The following is a 17616-nucleotide window of genomic DNA, read 5'->3' as shown; positions in this document are numbered from 1 at the left end:
GAGATGGCATGGTGGTAAAGAATCCACTTGCCAATACAGGGGATGGAGGATTTGGGAGTTTGATCCCTGGGTTGGGCAGATCCCTTAGAGAAGGAAAAGGCAAGTCACTCCAATATGATTGCCTAGAAAATTCCATGGACAGCAGAGTCTGGAGGGGCTGTAGTCCATGAGGTTGCAAAGATTCAGACACAACTGAGTGATTGAGCTTACATATATGTATATACTTATAAGCATAGCTATAAATATCAGAGGATATCATCCAAATTGCTATCATCCAAATTGTCTCTTTGTTGGACTGTGTTTGTTCATAAGTAATAGAAAGCCTAACAGTGATTTAGACACAGTATACGTATGATTTACTTTACCAAAGTATATAGGTTATCTTAAGAAAAAGCGTAGAAGCCAGTGATATCATTAAGGAAATTTTCTATCTTTCCACCCACATATTTGGTATGATGTCTTCAGTTCCGTTCAGTTGCTCAGTCGTGTCCGACTCTTTGTGACCCCATGAATCGCAGCACGCCAGGCCTCCCTGTCCATCACCAACTCCCAGAGTTCACTCAGACTCACGTCCATCAAGTCAGTGATGCCATCCAGCCATCTCATCCTCTGTGGTCCCCTTCTCCTCCTGCCCTCAATCCCTCCCAGCATCAGAATCTTTTCCAATGAGTCAACTCTTCACATGAGGTGGCCAAAGTACTGGAGTTTCAGCTTTAGCATCATTCCTTCCAAAGAACACCCAGGGCTGATCTCCTTCAGAATGGACTGGTTGGATCTCCTTGCAGTCCAAGGGACGCTCAAGAGTCTTCTCCAACATCACAGTTCAAAAGCATCAATTCTTCGGCACTCAGCCTTCTTCACAGTCCAACTCTCACATCCATACATGACCACAGGAAAAACCAGAGCCTTGACTAGACGGACCTTAGTCAGCAAAGTAATGTCTCTGCTTTCAAATATACTATCTAGGTTGGTCATAAATTTTCTTCCAAGGAATAAGCATCTTTTAATTTCATGGCTGCAGTCACCATCTGCAGTGATTTTGGAGCCCCCAAAAATAAAGTCTGACACTGTTTCCACTGTTTTCCCATGATGCCTTACAAGTATAAAATTTCACCTTATGGTGAGTTTGATTTACCTTTCCCAACACCTATGTGATTTTTAGGAGACTAGTGCTGTATGGATACTATATAGTGAAATGCATAGGTAAATTGTTACGATTTCAAATTTGTTGATACCTGCATTTCATTTATCTATACAAGGATCAAGCCTAGTGGTGTTCTGTTGTGTATCAAATTATTTAAAATACTTAATGGTTTTTAGAATCTAGTTGAATCAGGGTGAGGAATAAGTGTATGTTGGTGTTGTTGGGTTGCTCAGTTGTGTCCAGTTCTTGGTGACCCCATGGACTGCAGCATGCCAGGCTTTTCTGCCCTTCACCATCTCCTGGAGCTTGCTCAAACTTCAGATTCTCTAAGCTATGAAAACAGAGAATGTGAGGGCACGTTATACCCGACATTTCTGTCCTCTCCCACCTCAGACTTTTGCAGAGGTATTTTACTTGGTTCTGATCCTGTGTGTTGTCCTGATGGATGGTAATGTAATGGGAAAAGCGGTTGGCAGAATTGGGCAGTAACCGCTAGAGACAGTAGTTGTCAGATGGAAACTAATTGATTGTAATTGCTTTGCCACTGTATTGCTCGTGGAGTCTGTAGCTTGTTAAAACCACTGATTGTAAAATAAGGATCTTACTTTTTATCCTATAGGTTATGTTAATGAAAAACTGTTCTTAGAGGAATGATCAGTGAAATCAATAAATAGATAATAAGAAATTAAAGGAAAAGTTAACTAACTGATCATGAATTAATGTACTTCAGCAGTCAGAGTAGCAGTCAACACTGTGTGGTGGTTCATAATGAATTTTTGGCTCAGAGCTCTTGAATCCTAAATATTCCCATGGAAAGGGAAATTGATTCTGTATAACTGTTTATCACAAACTGTCTGGAATAGCAAATCTTCCCTGTAGAGGAGATCTCCTGGAAAACAAACCTAAAAAGTCTTTTGCACAACCTTTAATGCGAGCCAAAGTATGTTGACAGGCAGATATTTTGAAGTAGAAAAAGTTCCCATTTTAACACTAAGAAAAGATTACAAGTGGATTTTTCAAAGCTTATCGTATATGAATAGTATGAGTCGGGGTCTGTGTGAGTCTGAAGGCAGTTTTTTTGCAATATTTATTAGTATTAAAATGAGTATACTAGAATGATAAAATTAATGTTAAATTATGTCTTTTTATTGTAAGATATGTATTACTTTTATATGATAATTATATTTTTTATGATCATATCTTTTGCCAGTGGCACTTAAATTTTAGTGATATTAAAGTTGTCAGATTTATTGAAGACATGTTTTACTGAGCACTAATTCTGATTAAGGCTCAACCTCTGACCTCGAGGAACTCAGGACAAAGAAACAGATAAATGTGTAAACACGTGACTACTTTCGGCATTGAATGCAGTGATGCAAACAATAAAAGGCGCTGAGGGCCACAAAGGGAAAATGACAGAAGCCCTAAGGGATTTCTGGATGTTTTCCAGCAAACAAAAAGATGGCCCAGGAAAAAGGATCAGTGTTATCGTTCTGGTATTGGGGAAATAGGGTAAGAGTTGGAAATGAGGTTGTATGTTTTAGGATGCAAGATGAGGTTAGGCAGGCAAAATTCTACATGACCTATGTGTTTCTTTGCTTTTCTTAGGAATTTGGGGTTATTCCTGTGGGAAAGGGGCTCATTGAGGCTTTCTATGTGTTGGGAGAATATGAGTAAATTTTCTTCCTGCGTAATAACTCTCCCCTTTATTTGGATGATGGGCAGAAAGAGACTCATTGTGACCTCCGGTTAGCAAGCTGGTACAATGGCCCTTGCTGTTGAACATTATTATTAATCTATATCTATGTAAAGGAAGGCTTCCCAGGTTGCTCACTGGTAAAGAATCTGCTTGCCAATGCAGGAGGTGCAGATTCAATCCCTGGGTTGGGAAGATCCCCTGCAGAGAGAAATGGCAATCCATTCCACTATTCTTGCTTGGAAAATCCCATAGACAGAAGAGCCTGGCAGGTTACAGTCCATAGGGTAGCAAAGAGTCAGACACAACTTAGCGACTAAGCACATACATATAAAGGAAATTAAGAGCTTATGTGCTGAATCACATATTCATCTCATTTCACACACATTTTTTTTCTTGAATGTCACAATGAAAATGGTGCTAATATTTCAGTTGGTTAAAACTCTGAGACAAGAATGTCTACATGCTCTAACAGATTTTTCATCCAGTAGAAAGCACATACTTATTAGTTTCATATTTATAAACCTGATATAGAGAGATAACTTACTTTAAAATGAAAATGATTATGATTTTTAAAAAGCACATAGAAGATAATGCTAAAAAAAAAAATGGCAGTAATTTAGTCCTGTTAAATATTTACCAGAAACATTCTTTACATTTGAGATTCTGTTTCAGAATTTGGAACATTTGCATTTTAATTACATAATAAAAGGAGAAAGTGAAAGAATAATCGCCTTAGCTATTGGCAAATTACAGATGTAACTGAAAAATAAATAAAACGCAGAAACTGGCATTGGTATCCGTAGAAGAGTCACAGTACATGTACCTTGATCAGATGTTTAATGACATTGCAGAACAATAAAAGGAATACACTAAAACGATTGTATTCAGTCCTTTAATACAACATGTTTCTTAACAATTGTAAGAATTAATGAAAGCTACTTTGAGGTTTTTGACTGTAGGGTCATTCAGCTTTTGCTGTTAATGTATCCACTGATGGGACTTGTCTAGAGTGATTCCAGCTGTTAAAATCTTGTGGAAAAATAAGACAGTTGAATCCAGTAATTGTTTTAGTCCTACCTGCTGTAACAGAATAGCATGGACACGGTGGTGTAAAAACAACAGAAATTTCTTTCTCATAGTTATGGATGCTGGAAAGTCTAAGATCAAGATGCCCATGGATTCGGTGTCTGGTTAGGACTTCCTAGTTCATAGAGGGCTATTTTCTTGCTGTGTCTTCATATGACTGGAATGGGTGAAGGAGCTGTCTGAGATCTCTTTTATAAGAGCATTAATCCCATTCAAGACCTACTCACCTCCCAAAGGCCCCACCTCCTAATACCATCACTGGGTTTCAATATGTGAATTTTGTGGGGACATAAACATTCACTGTATAAAATGGTCATACTCGGTTGTGTTTTTATCAGTCCACTGAGGGCTTCATCCTGTCTGTCTAAGGTCAGCAGTCACGAGAAGGTCTCAGCACACAGATCCAGGCCAGTGACAGGATCTGGGGTGTCAGAATGAGCTGCTGACAGTATTTCATTGTGTTCTAATGACAGATACCACGACATATTCCACGGAGAGATCTGAGCACTTCAAACCCTGCCGAGACAAGGACCTTGCCTACTGTCTCAACGATGGCGAGTGCTTTGTGATTGAGACCTTGACCGGATCCCATAAACACTGCCGGTAAGTCCCTGCGGCGACTGACACTAAGGGCAGGTCCTCAGAGAGGCCTGGAGATGGAAATCAGTGCTGAGCTGGAGAAACATACAATGTGATACACATAGCCTGGTGCTGGAATGGCAGAATCAACAGTCTTAATAGAGGAAGAACAAGGCTGATATCTTTAGCATTTGAGAAAGATAAAACTGAATTTTTGCATGACAGAGCAAACTGCTCATCTAAGATCTAGAGCCTCAATATTTATTGTGAACCAAACCCCAGAGGCTGTAACTGTGTCCAGAGAAAACCACATCTTATTTTGATTCTGCCCCTGTTGATTAATTTCAGTACCCTCCCCACCTTTTTTTTAACACCTCTGATGATGAAATACTCTCCAGCAAGATGTTGTAAATGAAATCATAGTCCTGTTATAGTCTAGGTAGAGAACTACTCAGGGAAAATTCCCAGTGGAGATCAAGAAGGTGTTTAATTGGTTTTTAGAGACATAAGGTTATATAACTGCTAAAAATAAAAACAGGCGGAGATAAATAGTTGGTCTTGTAGACACTGCAGCTTTAAGCCTCCATAGAAGAATCAAATTAGCATCCAAAAAATACTTCCCACGGAGCTTTTATTTTCAGCGCTACCCTGGTAATTTGTTTTTCCTTGCAATTGTATATGCTTCAGTGATTATATATATCCACACCCCTTTCCTTTTCTTTATTTACTCTTCTCATATGACACAGTTATTAAATTAATTATCCTGAATCGTGAAGCATGGAAAATTATGACTTTCTTCTCTTGCTATTGCTATTATAAAACTTTATTCCATGTTGTTTTATTAAGATGGCACAGAGAAATGTGTCTTATGGTTTTGAACTTAGAAAATGTGTCAGCAAATCCTGCCTGGCTCCACAAGCCAGCTTTGGTTCAAGGGGGTGGGGGTATGAGGTGCCGTAGTGGCCAGTGACACAGGTTTGGAAGAACTGATCAGTGATAGTGGCTGGTCTCTGTACGAGCCACCCCACCATGTAGCCCATGGCCTTTCTTCACCCTTCACATGGTGGCTTTCATTACACTGACTTCATTTACAAAACTTACAGCCCGTTTATGTTCTCTGTAAACCTGAGTTAGGGATCAAAGGCAGTGGGAGAGGTTCCTTTCCACATTTCTCTTCTCTTGCTATGTTTATTAGATCAGTGCCGATACAGGTAGAAAAGACATGCCTGACCTGAAGACCTCAAAAGAAAAGCCAAGAATGAGCTATCATTTCAAATCACAAAGTGCCTCCATACTCTTTTAAATATCCAACTACGTGTTAATGTTACTTTTGCCAATCCAGTGGCGTCATGGGTAATAGGTAGTGCCATCAAATAAGTTTGAATTGATAATTTATTGAAGGGATGGATCAGAAGTCTCACCTAAAGCGGTGATAGTGTTTTTTGATGGTGTTTCACCCTAGGGAAGCTTCAGATCTGGCCCCACCACTATGTGCAGGCAGATCTGATTCATCTTTTCCAATAGTGAGACTGTCGAAAAACAAACCAAAAAACAATTCCTGTTGTCTAACATACAGCCTTGCTATATTCGCTATTAACTTCGTGGGTATGTTAGTTTGTTAGGGCAATTGTAACCTAGTAAAGCAGATTGGGTGATGTAAACAACAGAAATATTTTTTACCACAGTTTCTGGAGTCTTGAAGTCTAAGATCAGGGCATCGGCAGAGTTGTTTCCTTAAGGGCCGCAAGGGAAGGCTCTCGTCCAGGCCTCTCCCCTCAGCTTATAGATGACGAGCTTTTATTTCTGCCTTTGCATGTTCCTTCCCTCTGTACAAGTCTTTATCCAAATCTGCTTCTTCAAAAAGGACACCAGTCCTGTTGGATTAAGGTCTTCTCTAATGGCCCTATTTTAACCTAAATGCATCTGTAGACTTTTCAGATATGGTCACATTTTGAGGTCCTAGAGTTTAGCACTTCAGCATATGAGTTATTTGGGAGACACAGTCCAATCTGTGACAGTGGATCTCAGGTCCAGAAAAAAAAAAAAATCCTTTTGCACGTGTGTACATGTCTAATTTTTTTTTAAACATAGACAAGCAGAAGTATATCTGTGGTTTGGCTGGAAGTGTGTAATAATTTTGGCCTCTGTCTTCATATTTTGTGCATATTTCAGCACAGACAACCTGTTATTTAACATAGAGTCACAGCATAGCTAATCATGACAAAAGGCCAGCCTAAGACAGGACTGGAACTCGACTCGGTTAATAGGTGCCTATAAATCTCCTAGCAGTGTGTATGAATAAATCACACATCGCATGTGTCAGCGATTCATCTCCCAGGCTTTGCTGAGAATAAAAGGCTTACATTTGTCCCTGCTTCAGCCACTTCTAAGAATTCCAATGTAGTTATTCATAATGTGCCATTGTGTACAGTGCTCTAATATGTTTCATTTATTCTTCCCCACTCGACAAATGTTTATTGAGCATCTCTTATCACCAAGATACTGTTGAAGAAATAAATACAGAAATGAACTTCAGAATTAAATGGCACTGCAGTTTGTAATGCACTTGGAGTAAGGGAAATACTTCATCTCCAGGAAAGAAAGAAAACAAGAGAAATGACTTTCATGTGACTGGCATGCTACCAGCGCTATGCTACTGATGTATTACTGAGTGGATTATGTCATAGGTTAAAGAAACCCCAAGTTAGTAGATTGGAGCGACAGTGTTAATGGGTATACCTGCATCTAGCTCAGTAAGTAGTTTGCTTTTTACATGTATGCAAAGATTAAACATTCAAACCCGAGAGAAGTTAAGATTATGTATGTATTTTTAGTATTTTAAAAATAAATTGCAATCCCACTGATCTGAATCAAGGTATGTTTTTTTCCCATGTTGTGATCATGGTGAAAGAATTTTATGTTTCCTTTCCAAGGAAGAGTAGTAACAAAAAAATAAAATTATCTAAAATTTCCTATTCTCCCTGATAGAGATCCTGAAAGTCTACACCCCAAACTGTTAAATCCTTGAGATCATGGTGAAGCAATTTTATGTTTCCTTGCCAAGGAAGTGACCAAGACCAAGGGAAGTCGCTCACAAAAAGTTAAAATTACCTAAAGTTTCCCATCCTCCCTGATAGAGATCCTGAAAGTGTATGCCCCAAACTGCAAACCCTTGCCAAAAGGGGAGCTTCATGATTTTCTGTTTGTTATTTTCTCAGTCTTTAGTGCATTTTCAAATCTTTGAAAAAACTATTTATGGTGAAGATAGTTAGAAATTATAGAGCAAACTAATGAAAATTTAAGAGGAATTACCAAGATCCTGAAATAACTTGATAGGTTTTAAAGAACAATAAATACATAGGCAAACCTGGTATTGCTAAATTTACAATTTAAGTCACAGATCATTGAGTGGCTGATTAGTAGAAGCAGAACCTTTTGTATTGTGGAGGTTAGTGTGGAATAAAGAAAGATTCATGAATTTGGAAAATGAGTCTGGTTTTTGTGTAAATGTGGTTGACTTATCAGGTAAAACATCAAAGTTGAATTTTTACTTCTTATATACCAAAAGTTGTCCTTAATGAATTTAAAAGGTAATATAATAAATAAAGTATTAGAGAAAACAGTAAATATATATTTCTTTACATCAGCAATTAAAAGTAAAAGAAAAAAGCAATGAAAGGAAAAATGAACAGCCTTGTTGCAACGTTTTTTGTTTTTGTTTTTTATCTGAATGTCATAAGTCAGTAACAAAATTGAAAGACAGAAAGTGTCAGTAAACTACAATAAGCATGGCAAGGAAATGATATTTTGATGAAGTCAATAGATTAAGAGTAACACTAACATTAAACCTCGGTGGGAAAATGGGCAAAAGACAGGAACATCCTCTTCCCTTGAAATGGAATCCAAATAACCAATAAGCATGAAAAATACTCAGTCTCACGGAGAAATGCAAATTAACGTGTTTGTTTGCTTATCATATATTGTAATGATGTTTAAAAGTAGTTTGGCAAGGACAAAGTAAAAACCATCATCTCATTCACTAAACTCGATGGAGTGTACTTTGTTAAACCTCTTCTGTAGGTGATGCATCAGTGTGTTTCTGTACCTACATTTTTTTCTAAGAGTTAGCTTAGAGAAATGTATATTTGTTTTTAAGAGCATTCACTATAGGATTTGTGATAGCGAAACAAAACGTGAATTTTGATGTCTATATAATTCAGATGTATCTATACCATGGATGAATTCAACATAACTTGAATTTTCATAATTTTAAGACTATGAAAATGCTCATTATATCATGTTATATACAAAAATCAGGATGTAGAACTGATTTAAAAATCAGTTTTACTGATGTAAAAATGAACATAAATAGCAATCCAGTTCTGAAAAAGAACTAAATAAAAAAGCTAATAGGATTTATAGCTGTTGTCTTCTTTGAACCTTGAGGTTTCCAAGATCATTACATTGCACATGTATTCCATTTACGTAGCATCTGGTTAAGACACTTGACCCATGCTTCTCATCGTTCCATTAAGGAAGATAGCGTCCCTATCTTAGTTAAATGAAGGTCATTATAATTCACTATTATTAGGCTGATAAGAGAACTTTCAATTAAGCCATTCTAGATTAAACACTATAATGTCTGTTAGGATGTGTCTGCTCCTTTTATTAAACTTTCATTTATGCTCTTTATAATAATCATTTTTTATGCTGAATTCATGTGTTTTGAAACAAAAAAAGATTGAATAATAGGATGATATATTCTGCAGAAATTAAGCTGAGTAGAGAAGGAAAGGAAGTACTAGAAACACCTTGAATCAAAGTATCCTGAATAAAAGCAGGGTATTCTCAGATATATTTATTTTTATACCATTTCTAGAAATTTTAAGAACTTTGGAAATGGTGCCATTTGTAGCATATTTCATTGGAGTTGAAAGTAGTGGCCATTGTAGCTGAAAAGATTGCTGGGCATTTGAGTGGACCAAATGTGTTTTGAGGCCAACTTCAAGTTAAAAGGATGTGTCTCTTCTGAATTGAAGCTCATTAAATGTTGCACCAGCCTTGCTACAGAAATGGATTTTCAAAACTTTGGAAAGAATAACATTTGAGCTAAATTTGACCTGTAGTGATCAGTTTGGAAATCTATCAAGCAATTCATTTGAAGATGCTTGAATCACTTGAAATATGGAACTGCTGGAAAGAGAGGCAAGCAGTCCAATAACAACCATTGCCCGAGGCAATACTTCCATAAAAGTGCTGATGGAATGTACAGCTAGCTTGGTAAAATGCTCATAGGAGTTGGTGAGTGGAAGGGGGAGCGTTTGAAAGGGGAGGAGAGCCCGACCAGGAGATGCTGTTCTTCACTGTATCTAGTTCTGCTTCAGTAGGTTTTGAAATCAAAGCTTCCATTTTTATGTGAATTGATTGGGCACAATGTAATGATATCCCTGTGATATACTATATAAAATTACAGGGCCATCCCTATCAGTGCTTTGCTCCATCAGTTTGGAAGTCCATTAGCTCTTCCACATAGGGAAGGTCCTTATTATCATAAGTTTCTCCAGTAAGTGCTCTAAGAGTGACCAGTAATAATTCCATGTGGTTGTAGCAAGTCAGAATGGAAATGGGGTTTTGGCATACATCCCTAAGCTCCATTGATGGGAGAGGATGGAGGCTGAAATGTCTGTAAATCCAAGCCTAGTGGCAGAGTCTCAGTGGAGTGGAATTGAATAGCAGGGTGAAGAACCTTGGAAGCATTTTCAAGTTTATCAGATAATTGTGTTCAGGAGAATGAATTAGCTACAGCCCAGACGTAATCCGAGTAATTTGCAGCAGTCATGTTCATACTAGGTGGTCTACTGATTGCCCTTGTTAAGAAGAAGTAAGCCAAGTAATCACCATGTACCTGTTTCTTTTCTGTGGATGAAGATTATCGAAATAGTTTCATTAACTCAGAAAGCAAACAAACCAAGAACAACACCACAGTGAATGAAGTTTTGCAACTTTATGATTCCTAGGCAGTGGTTTACTTCTTCCAGTTTAAACTGTTTACATTCCACCAGAGCTGGTGTTACTTAAAGGGCTACTGAAACACCAGAAGACCAGAAAAGCACATTTGATAAAGAATAGCAGCACGTCTTTTAGTTGATAATCATAGGCTTTTTTTTTTTTTAACTTTAATATTTTATTACTTGATTAGCAGCTCTCCGAAATGATTTCTTTAGGTAATTGTTTATGATTGGGTTTTTTTGTTGTTGTTGTATCAAAACCATTTGTGTTTTTAAATCGCTTCCTTACATGATTTAGGGTAAGAGGTAATGAGGCAAATGTGGGTGTTCAAGATGAAGACACAAGTTAAAAGCTCTACTCGGCTTTATGCTAGCTGTGTGTGTTTTTGGCTGGTCATTTAATCAGAAACTTCAGTCTTCTCTTTAAAAAAGAGAGAACATACATGTGCCAGCCAACCAGACACATTAAAACCTCCCCCCAAAATGTAGATGCTAGAATTGAGAGCAGCAGCCTATAGAAAAACACTAAACGTATAATAGACATTATACATTTAGAACATATCATTCTTCTTCCTCTCTTCTACTCATGCTGAAACCAAACAAAAGCATGTATGTTGGAATCCTATGAGAGAAATTGGGTGGGTCTCATCTGCTTATTTCATTAAGAGAAATCTTAGGCTCAAAAGGGGGAGATCAGTTGACTTGTACCAGGGCTTTGAGGTGGGTACTCAGACTCCCAGCACACAGAGTTCAGCTTAGACCTACCAGTGTAAGTTAAAGAAAACTCAGAGACTTATTTAAAGACACAATAATACCTGATCATGGGCAAGAACACTTTTCAGAATCAAGGATCATTGTAGCTCTTCAAGCAGTAAATTTAGGAGAAAAGCAGGAAGAAGAGGCCAACTTTTGTTAGGGGAATTCTCTCTGTTGACAATTCATGAAGAGAGGAATCCCCTCTTATTCTTCATACCATTCAGGTGGAGGACCCTTCGTGTATTTTCTCTACAACAGCCCTGGTTCTGCCTCTCCAGGCATGTATTTCCTGCAGGTGGCGGGTCATAGTCCTGTTAGGGTTGGGGCAGTCTGGGAGCTTGTGCACTTCCAGAATGCTGTGATTTGCATATGCCATAGTTCAAGCGGAGGGTAGATTGTTTCACTAAGGTTATTTAAATAAATAAGAGCACATATCCATAAGTATCATTTTAAATAGTGATGGACTGTTTGTACGGATGTGAACCACCCTAACCAGGGTACCACAGACCCTGCTGGGCAGAACGTCTGAGCCATCACCGTACTGATCTGAGAACGTTTTACGAATGTTTGCCTGAGGAACCTGCCCAGCAGGGTCTGTGATACTTTTGTCTACACTTATAACAAGATGTCGGTCTTTGTGTATGCCAATAATTATACTCTCTAAGTGGAAAAGCATATACAAATCTACCTGATAGATAAACCCAGGAAATGCCTATATGATGCATCCTATATGTCGGGCACCCATAGCAGCCCTGGAGGGATGTAGCAATGATTGAGGCCAAGGGCATTTCTCAGGTTATACGACAGTGGAGTAAGGACTCAGACTAAGTAAGCTGATTCTAGGGTCAACGCACTTATCCTCTCCACTAACATCTTTCCTTTAAAATCCTCTTGGTCCAGGGATTCTAAAATTCCCACTGCTTAAAAATACCACCTGAGAAGCCCATATAAGCTCTAGTATCTTCTAAGATATCAGTATTAGTTATATATCAATAATGACATATAACTAATATATACATATTTAAATTCTCCAGCATATTATAATTTGAGTGACCGCATTATTGTAATCAAAACCCCAAACTGTTTAAGATATAACTGGCAATTTTAATAATTTCTTATGTAAAATAAGCATAAAACCAACAATTCCCTGAGCTAACTGGGACATATGGTTGCCCTAATTTTAATTTCAGCAAAACTCAATTTGGTGGAAAAACAGACCACCATTTGCTACATAAATGCTGTATTTTCTTAGTATAAATTTCATGATATTATACAACCTCTGCATTGCTATTCCCACTTTCCCCAAGTTAGCTAATAGTTCTCAGAGTCACTAAATATCTGCAGGGTCTCTCCACCATACCCCAAATTTGTAATCTGTTAAATACATGCCAACATCCGATTACCGTTCTCTTCAGTATCCTTAGCTATTATTTGTGGAAACAAAAAAATGTGATGAGAGAACCGAGCCCTTGTTTTATGGAAAGAAATCATAGACAGTGTTCCTGAAGTTTAACTTGGTATGCATCTTTACAACTCTGTTTAATTTTTTATATGATCACAGCTATTCTGGTAGTCCTATGATCACAGGAAAACAGCTTGAAGCAAAATCAATCCTATATACCTACAAGTGTGCACGCACACACACATATCTTCTATACTTATTAGGCAGTCAATCCAGGACACTGAGATTTAATAGCAACCTATGAACAATGTTCCCTTCCTTTACAGAACTTGTTTTTTTAGAGCACCAGGCAGTCGATGCAATCTAGCATTACAGAGTGCCATAATGGGTAAACACTGATAATCACTGGGAAGGAACCAAAACTCACACTTGGTTCAGCAAGGAAATCCTTACAAGACTGGTAAATGTGGAGGAAATATCTTCAAGTATATTTACATACAATCCCCATTGCAAGTTTAAAAAAAATCAGATAGAACATTAAAATAAGGAATGGGGAAAAATGAAAACAATAGCATTGTATGGGAATATCTTGTTTGGAGATACGTCACATTTGAGTGATATAGAATGTGCTTGTAGATATGTATGTCACATGTGAGTGGTACAAGAATGTATATTTGCCCTCTCCTTTGTCATTTAATCACCAAGTCGTGTCTGACTTTTCATGACCCCATGGACTGCAGTACACCAGGTTTCTCTGTCTCTCCCCATCTCCCAGAGTCCTGAACTAAAAAATAAATGGCAGTTTTATGCATTCTTCCCATCATTCCCCAATGTTTATTAAGCATAGTCAATGTTTCAGGTCCAGGTAATAGGAATATAGTGATGAATATTTTCAGAATAAATCAGAAGAGGAGTTGAGAAGCTCAATTTCTAGTTCAGTTCAATGTAACAAATTCTGTCATCTGTTAGCATCCAATCTATATGAACTATATGTACATAGCTCATATCTGCAGAGAAGAATCCAAAACCCAGTAGTCCTAAAGCCAAGAAGAGCTTCTGAGAGGAACATATGAATTGCATTTGGAAAGATAAGAACCTACTCATTTCTTACTTTGAAGCCTGCTCTTGCTTGCCAACCATGGCATGGAGAATTGAGCTGCTGTTGGGAAAAGTTCGCTTCAAACCACAAGGAGGAAATTTCAAAATTATTTAAATGCAAGTAAGAATAATCAGTTCCATATCATAAATTCTTTATGCAATTGGTCATTTTTTTCTGAATTATTTCCTTGAGTTATTTCCTCTTGTGTCCAGAGAGTTCTCAAAAGTGTATCAAGGTATGATGACTTTTTTTTAAGGCTCACTGGGATATAGGAATATTTCTTATTTACAAAGTGTTTGAATATTTTATACCTTACAAGTTAAAATGTTATTATATATGTTTATTGATAAATTGGTATTTATCAATTAAATAGTCAATCTGGTCTGCTATTGACTCTAATGGAGGCCACATAATCTGAAGAATAATCAAGTAAAGTCATTCGCTAGATAAAATGACTCCTAAGTTGCTGTATTCTTAGTGCTGGAGTAGATAAGGAACTTTAAAGATCCAGTCAAATTGAAATATGGGAAAGTTAAATAACTCACATCTTGTAATTTTCAAAATCCTAAGCTCTTGGTTTTGTTTCAGAGAGACTTATCCAAGATCCCACATTCATTTCGGGCAGGTAGAATCCAGATTCCTCTCCTGCTAATCTCACTTGTTTATTTACCATTGTTGGGATAAATGGAAAGCCAGATAGAAAACCCTCTCTCTGACTTCTGTCCTGCTTTGCTTTGGTTGAGATGGAATAACAGAGTCCTTGCTTCCCCCTTGCCCTGCACCCTTCCTTAGATGTCCACACGTTTCTCAGAAATGACACTATTGACTTAGTACCTCTCCTTCTAGCTCAGCAGGTCCTGGGAAAGGACCTGAATCTCTCATGGAAACTGCAGCCAAGCAGAACCACCTTCTATGCGAATGTCGAAAGAGAAGGAGCATGCTGAGATTACAGGGGGGAATTTATCCAAATTTAATATGTAATCTCTGTCCTCAAAGCAACAAGGGTGGCTGAACAGGACAAGAAGGTGTTAATATAAGATATTTTTTTCCTCTTTCTGACTTACTTGCCCCTGGGAGTCTCTAGGTCCATCCATATCTGGGCATATGGCATAATTTTGTTCCTTTTTATAGCTGAGTAATATTGTATATACATGTATCATACCTTCTTTGTCCATTCATCTGTTGGTGGACATTTAGGTTGCTTTCATGTCCTGTCTATTGTAAATAGTGCTACAATGAATATTTTGGGGTGTGTGTGTCTTTTGGAATTATGGTTTTCTCCAGGTATATGCCTAGGAGTAGGATTGCTGGTTCATATGGTAGTTCTATTTTTAGTTTTTTTTTTTTTTTTAGAAACCTCCATACTATTCCCAATTTATAGTCCCACCAAAAGTGTAAGAGAGTTCCCTTTTCTCTACACCTTCTTTAGCATGTGAGGTGGATCTCATGGTAGCTTGGATTTTCATTTCTCTAATAATTAATGACACTGAACATCTTTCATGTACCTCTTGGCCATCTGTATGTCATCTTTGGAGAAATGTCTGTTTAAGTCTTCTGATCATTTTTGATTGGGTTGTTTGTGGATTTGGTATTGAGCCAAATGCACTGTTTATATATTATAGAGATTAATCCCTTTTCAGTTGCTTCATTTGAATATTTCACCTATTCTGAGGGTTGTCTTTTCATCTTGTTTATGATTTCCTTAGTGCAAAAGCTTTTAAGTTTCAATGGAAAAGACTGATGCTGGGAGGGATTGGGGGCAGGAGGAGAAGGGAACGACAGAGGATGAGATGGCTGGATGGCATCACCAACTCGATGGACATGAGTTTGGGTAGACTCTGGGAGTTGGTGATGGACAGGGAGGCCTGGCGTGCTGCAATTCATGGGGTCGCAAAGAGTCGGACACAACTGAGCAACTGAACTGAACTCAGGTCTCATTTGTTTATTTTTGTCTTTTATTTTCATTACTCTAGGATGTGGGTCAAAAAAGATCTTGCTGTGATTTATGTCAGAGAGTGTTCTGCCTGTGTTTTCCTCTAAAAGTTTTATAAGTCTGGCCTTACATTTAGGTCTTTGATCCATTTTGAATTTATTTCTGTGTATGGTGTTAAATGTTCTAATTTCTTTTTTTTTTTTTTTTTTTTTTTTACATGTAGCTGTCCAGTTTTCCCAGCACCGCTTATGGAAGAGACTGGCTTTTCCCATTGTATATTGTTGCCTCCTTTGTCAAAGATTAAGGTGACTATAGGAGCATAGGTTTATCTCTGGGCTTTCTATCCTGCACCATTGAGATCAATATTTCTGGTTTTGTGGTTTTGTGCTAGTACCATACTGTCTTGATTACTATAGCTTTGTAGTATAGTGTGAAGTCAGGGAGTCTGATTCTTTCAGCTTCATTTTTCTTTTTGAATATTGCTTTGGCTGTTCAAGGCCTTTTGTGTTTCTGGTTGTTGTTCAGCTGTTAAGTCATGTCTGACTCTTTGTGATGTAATGGACTGCAACACAACAGGGTCCTCTGGTCTTTACTAACTCCCGAAGTTTGCTCAGATTCATTTCCATTGATTGAGTCAGTGATGCTCTATAACCATCTCATTCTCTATTGCCCCCTTCTCCTTTTGCCTTCAATCTTTCCCAGCATCAGAGACTTTTCCAATGAGTCAGCTCTTTGCATCAGGTGATCAGAGTATTGGAACTTCAGCATCAGTTCTTCCAATAAATATTCAGGGTTGATTTCCTTTAGGATTGACTGGTTTGATCTCCTTAATGTCCAAGGGACCCTCAAGAATCTTCTCCAGCACCACAGTTCAAAAGCATCTTTGGTGCTCAGCCTTCTTTATGGTCCAGATCTCAAACCTGTACATGACTGCTGGAAAAACTATAGCTTTGACTATATGGACGTATACACATTGTAAAATTTTTCTAATTCTTGAAAAATACCATTGGTAATTTGTTAGGGATTACATTGAATCTGTAGATTTGATAGGGATTGCACTGAATACTATCCATTGCTTTGGGTAGTATAGTCATTTTCACAATACTGATTCTTCCAATCCAAGAACATGGTATATTTTTTCCATCTGTTTGTGTCATCTTTGATTTCATTCATCAGTATGTTTTAGTTTTCTGAGTACAGGTCTTTTGGCTCCTTATGGAGGTTTATTCCTAGGTATTTTATTATTTTTCTTGGAATGATAAATGGAATTGCTTCCTTAATTTCTTTCTGATTTTTTTTAAGGCATGATGATATCTTAAATTCCATTCCCTGAAACTCTGAGTTTTTATGTTGAGTGGGAAGAATAGACAAGAGCATGGTTTTCAAACCTAACAAGTGTCACTTTGATTAAATTATGAAATCAAGATTAATTTTCTTTATCCAAAATCAATGTATAATTTCTACCTACATATATGAAATAGTTGCAGAATACTTAGTAGTTTTAAAAATTAATTTATTAATACTTTAAGTATACGTCATGATTTTCCAGCACTAAACTTTTCCTAACAAATTAAACATATCCATTCAAGGATGCCTGGACCATGGATCATTGTTGAATTATTCGGGGAGAATGTAAGGAAGTTACATTTAAAGATACATCCTGGCATGTTCAAGTAAAATGTCCTATATTTTCCCAATTTTAAATGTATTTCTTTTCTCTAGCAGAGCTGGTATGAGGTTAGGAGATCAAAGATAGCCATGTGGTATTTCCCTTACAATGGGTCAGGTAGATTTTGGCATACATACTGACACTTCAGTATGGCAGAAACCAGAGAAAGAAAGGTGGCAAGAGTTCCTAAAACAGGATGACTTTCTAGATTACCAAAGACTAGTTTATCATTTAAACACAT

General features: G+C 37.5%; 1 protein-coding gene across 5 annotated transcripts in view; it reads left to right on the top strand.

The window, feature by feature from the left end:
* Nucleotides 1-17616, top strand: part of NRG3 (neuregulin 3) — a 1229096-nt gene that overhangs the window by 522571 nt on the left and 688909 nt on the right. For all 5 annotated transcript variants that reach the window (XM_018042558.1, XM_018042557.1, XM_018042554.1 and 2 more), the window contains exon 2: nt 4403-4532. In XM_018042558.1, the coding sequence (XP_017898047.1) occupies nt 4403-4532 (130 nt within the window). The remainder of the gene's footprint in view (nt 1-4402; nt 4533-17616) is intronic.

The sequence above is a fragment of the Capra hircus genome, chromosome 28 (assembly GCF_001704415.2).
Source record: "Capra hircus breed San Clemente chromosome 28, ASM170441v1, whole genome shotgun sequence".
NCBI classification, from domain to species: domain Eukaryota; kingdom Metazoa; phylum Chordata; class Mammalia; order Artiodactyla; family Bovidae; genus Capra; species Capra hircus.
The sequence above is the reverse complement of the archived record's forward strand: the minus strand, read 5'-3'. Positions and strand labels throughout refer to the sequence as shown.